The 4,601-nt window shown below is 50.1% G+C and overlaps 1 protein-coding gene across 1 annotated transcript; it reads right to left on the minus strand.

Moving 5' to 3' along the window:
* Positions 1–230: 230 nt before the first annotated feature.
* On the minus strand, positions 231–3,206 carry LOC141498661 (uncharacterized). Its single transcript, XM_074201835.1, has one exon. It carries the CDS (start codon positions 3,204–3,206, stop codon positions 309–311), a length of 2,898 nt encoding a protein of 965 aa, XP_074057936.1. The 3' UTR covers positions 231–308.
* Positions 3,207–4,601: the final 1,395 nt, after the last annotated feature.

Here is a 4,601-nt window from a genome sequence, read left to right on the forward strand (position 1 = left end):
CGTTTTGCGTGTTAGGTAGACCTCCCCCCCCACATTATCAAGGTTATTCTAGAAAAGTAACAACTATTAAAGGAAGTTGTCTGCATGAAAAGTGAGCGATTTTGTATTTTTCTAAGTACTATGAAAGCCTTTTCCTGATCCACCTCAGGACAACCAATGCTTTGGAAATTTTACAAACCAACCAAAGTTGGTTTTCAAAGTCCACTGATGAGAAATGGCACAAGTCTCTCTCTTCTTTCCTCCTGCTTCTTCTAGCATGGTCCATTAGTTTGGCAACTGCAATTTGCTAAAGCAAGGGTGGTCAAAGTTCAAGCCTTATAAATTTTGTTGGTCTTAAAAGAAACTTGCAATACCCGGCCCTGGAAGCAGTAACCATTTAAGGTGGCAATGGCAAGGGCGGCTTCATTGTAGGTGGTCATAGTGACAAAGCCGAACCGTTTGCACTTATTGGTGTTGAAATCCCGGATGATCTTGACGTTGTTCACTGCTCCAAAGGGGCTGAAAAGCTGCCACAGGGCAGCCTCATCTGAATCAGGGGCCAGGTTATAGACAAAGATACACCAGCCATTGTTAGTGTGTTCTGGGAAGTTCACTCCCATCATGTGGGTCATATTGTCAAAGGAGGAGGGCTGAGGTTCATAGGTCATACTGTCTAGTCCAGATCTGCAATCCTGAGGTTGTTCCTGCTGTGGTCCACAGTAGGGCTGGGAAGGTTGTGACAGCAGGCTAAAGGGGGTCTTTGGGACCTGGGAATAAGCCAACCTCATGAAGAGTCTTTCTGGGAAGCCAAGGAGCTTCTGACCATTGAGGGCCTTGATGGCTTCCTCAGCCTCTGCATTAGTATTAAAAAGGATGAAGGCCACACCCCGGGAGATCCCAGTGAACTTGTTGATGAGGATTCGTGATGTTATGATGGACCCAAAGGGAGAAAAGAGTTCATTGAGCTCTTTCTGTGTCATTGTCTTGGGAAGGCCTCTGACATAAACGTTGGCATCTCGGATGGAGGATGAATTGGGCCGAGCAAAGGACACTTTAATGATTTTGGGAGGGCACTGAAACCTGTCCAGCATGCAGACAGCCTTTTCTGCATCCCTAGGATTCTTATAGTTAATAAAACCGTAACCTAGGCTCTGGCCCGTCATCCTGTCCTGTACTAATTTGTAGGATTGGATCTCACCCACACCGGCAAAGAGTCTGCGGAACTCCTCTTGGGTCATGCTCTGGGGCAGGTAATTGACGATCAGATTGGTCTGGGATTCAGAGACAGCTGCCCAGTTCCCTGCAATCCCTAAGGAGGAAGAGGTACTTGGGAGAGCAAAGTGTTCCTGAGGAGCAGCTGTGGCTGCTGCTTGGAACAGGAGTGAAGGCCGAGAAGGAGACCTAGCTCTGGGAGGGACAGGAAGGGGAGTCCAGGTAAAGTTAGGAGTCAAACCTGGAAACCAGGAGCCCGTAGTGGTATAGCCAAAGTCTTGATCTTCGGTGGCAAAGGCTGAGGAGGGGACAGGAGAAGCAGACAGAGGTACAAATGGTGACAAAGGACCTGGAGCCTGGATGGGACCAGGAGATGGAATGGGAACCCAATCCTGAAGAGGACCTGGAGACTGGATGGGACCAGGAGATGGAACGGGAACCCAATCCTGAAGAGGACCTGGAGACTGGATGGGACCAGGAGATGGAACGGGAACCCAATCCTGAAGAGGACCTGGAGCCTGGATGGGACCAGGAGATGGAACGGGAACCCAATCCTGAAGAGGACCTGGAGCCTGGATGGGACCAGGAGATGGAATGGGAACCCAATCCTGAAGAGGAGCTGGAGCCGGGATGGGAGCTGGAGCTGGGATGGGAGCTGGAGCCGGGATGGGAGCTGGAGCCGGGATGGAAGCTGGAGCCGGGATGGAAGCTGGAGCTGGAACAGGAGCTGGAGTGGGGAGAGGAGCTGGAACGGGAGCTGGAGTGGGAGCTGGAGCTGGTGCTTGAGTTGACAATCCAGGGCTAAGTCCAGGGCTCAGATCAGCAGCCAGAATAGGTACCCAAGCTGAGCTTTGTGTATGGGTCAGAGTGGAACCCAGAGCAGGGATTGGGCCTGGAGCCTGGGTTGAGGCATGGGCCTGGTTAACTGGTAGAACCTGACCCTGGGCCTGACCTTGAGCAAAGGCTAGTTTAGTAATTAGGGAAGGGCTGGGAACCTGGATAAAGGCATGGTTCAGATTAGCTGTTATTGGCTGGCCCTGGGGCCAAACTTGAGACTGAGCAAGGGACATATTAAAAATTGAGGCCTGGTCTGGAGCTGGGATAGAGGCCTGAGTTGAACTAGCCTGAGTATAGGCCATATTAGTGATCTGAAAAAGGCTGGGAGCCTTGGTCAAAACATGAGTTGAATTAGCTGGAAGGGCTTGATCTGGAATCTGAGCAAGGGCCAGATTAGTAGCCAGGGGAGGACTAGGTGCTTGAGTAGAGGTATGGGTCAGATTAGCTGACAGGGCCTGGCCTGGAGTCTGAACAAGGGCCAGATTAGTAGGAGCATTGGGGTCCACAACCTGAGTAGAGATACTGGTCAGATTAGCGTGAGCCCAGGCTAGATTAGTAGCCTGGGCAAGGCCCAGAGACTGGGTAGAGGCAAGAGTCAGATTAGTTGCTAGGGCCTGACCTGGAGCCTGAGCAAAGGCCAGATTAGTAGCCACAGTGGGGCCTGGTGCCTGGGTAGAGGCATGGCTCAGATTCCCAGCAAGAGAGGGGGCTGGAGTAGCCTGGGTAGAGGCATGGCTCAGATTTATAGCCTGGGTAGAGGCATGGTTCAGGATGGGGGCAGGAACCTGGACTGAAGCATGGTTCAAAGAAGCAGTTTGTACCGACTGGGTCAGCTGCAGGGGCAGGGTCTGGGTTTGAGCCTGTACGTGCCCCACCCCACCAGCAGGGAAAGTACTCAGACCATTACCAGAAGACCCTGTGTTGGTGGACCCAAAAGCGTTGCTTGTGTGCCCTTCGCTGTTGTTGGTGTGCCCGTTGGTGGAGGATCCTATGCCGTAGGTGGGACAGTTGGTGGAGAACCCGGAGCCATTGGAGGTATGTCCATTACTGGTGGATTCGGAGGTATGTCCATTACTGGTGGATTCGGAGCTACTGGTATCACTGTGGTCGTTGTTATAGGACGCAGTGGAACTGTTGCTCGCTTCAGGCTCAGTGCTGGGAAGGTTCTTCAGCTGCATTGTTTCTAGAACTGGCTGGACATCTAGCCCCCGGGTTAGAAAAGGTCAAACTGCTGGACTTGCGAGCATCAGGGGCTGGCGGTGGATGGCGGCGGTGGAAGGCGGTGGAAGCCAGGACAGCGCAGGCCCAAGTCCAGCAACCTGGGAGTACTTGCAAGGGAGTGAAGGCCGCGTGCCTCACTCCCAGAGGCCAGCAAGGGAAGTGAGCCTAGGTGCGGAGGGCGCAGCCACTTAGATAGCTTTAGGGGCGGGATCATTACATAAGAATGGAGAACAGAGGCGCATTCATCTCTGCACCTATAGGAGAGTTTGATGACAACGTTGCCATAGCAACTGCAAACAGGTTGGCTAGAGCTTTGTGACGTAACAATGGCAGAGGATAGAGGGTAATAGTAACACCTAGGGGCAGCTAGATAGCTCATTGGATAGAGCACTGGCCCTGGAGTCAGGAGGACCTGAGTTCAGATCCGACCTCAGACACTTAATTGCCTAGCTGTGTGGCCTTGGGCAAGCCACTTAACGCTGTTTGCCTTGCAAAAACCTAAAAAAAAACCCCAATTAGTAAGGGACAGGAGGTTGAGGGGGAAGTAGGCAGAGCCTAAGGGGTCTCCCATGTCTTGTGGTGGGGTCTCAGACTAGGATTTCCTTAGATGGAAAAATTTCTTTGTTTCAATGTGCACCTGGGGCCAAACTCCAAGAATTTAATAGCAAATGGAGAAATTAAGAGGCTAGTTCTTCTCCCCCAACCCTTAGATTAATCAGAGGAGTGACCCAGTAATCATGGATTGGATACAAACAAACTAAACACTCCATGAAGTAAGACTTAAAAAGCTGAAGCAGATCTAACAAATCCCATTCGAACTCCAAAAGGATAAACAAATGGATAAACTTAATAAATACCGTTTATTTGTTTTTATTACTTTTGTCACTTTCCAATGACTCCCTCCCAAAGAGCCCTCTCTCATATCAAGTAAATAATTAAGACAAATCGATCTTTCGGGGCTTATTCATTTAGCTCATCAGGTAGGCATAACTTCATGGCAGAAATGAGGGAGGCATCGCGTCCTTTCCGTCATTCTTTTTTTTATTTTTATTTTTATTTAAGGCAAATGGGGTTAAGTAGCTTGCCCAAGGCCACACAGCTAGGTAATAATTAAATGTCTGAGAACGGATTTGAACTCAGGTCCTCCTGACTCCAAGGCCGGTGCTCTATCCACTGTACCACTAGCTACCCCTCCGTCATGCTTGAGGTCCCAATTGGTCCCTGTGGTGATCTGATTTCTCTTATTTTTCACTGTTGTTTTTCCTCTGCCTTCTGATAGGAACAACATAAGTTGCACTCGGTCTGTTTATTTTTCAGATTATTTATTTATCAGACTGTTTATTATTTATCCT

Source organism: Macrotis lagotis, chromosome X, assembly GCF_037893015.1.
Source record: "Macrotis lagotis isolate mMagLag1 chromosome X, bilby.v1.9.chrom.fasta, whole genome shotgun sequence".
In the NCBI taxonomy this organism is placed as follows: Eukaryota; Metazoa; Chordata; class Mammalia; order Peramelemorphia; family Peramelidae; genus Macrotis; species Macrotis lagotis.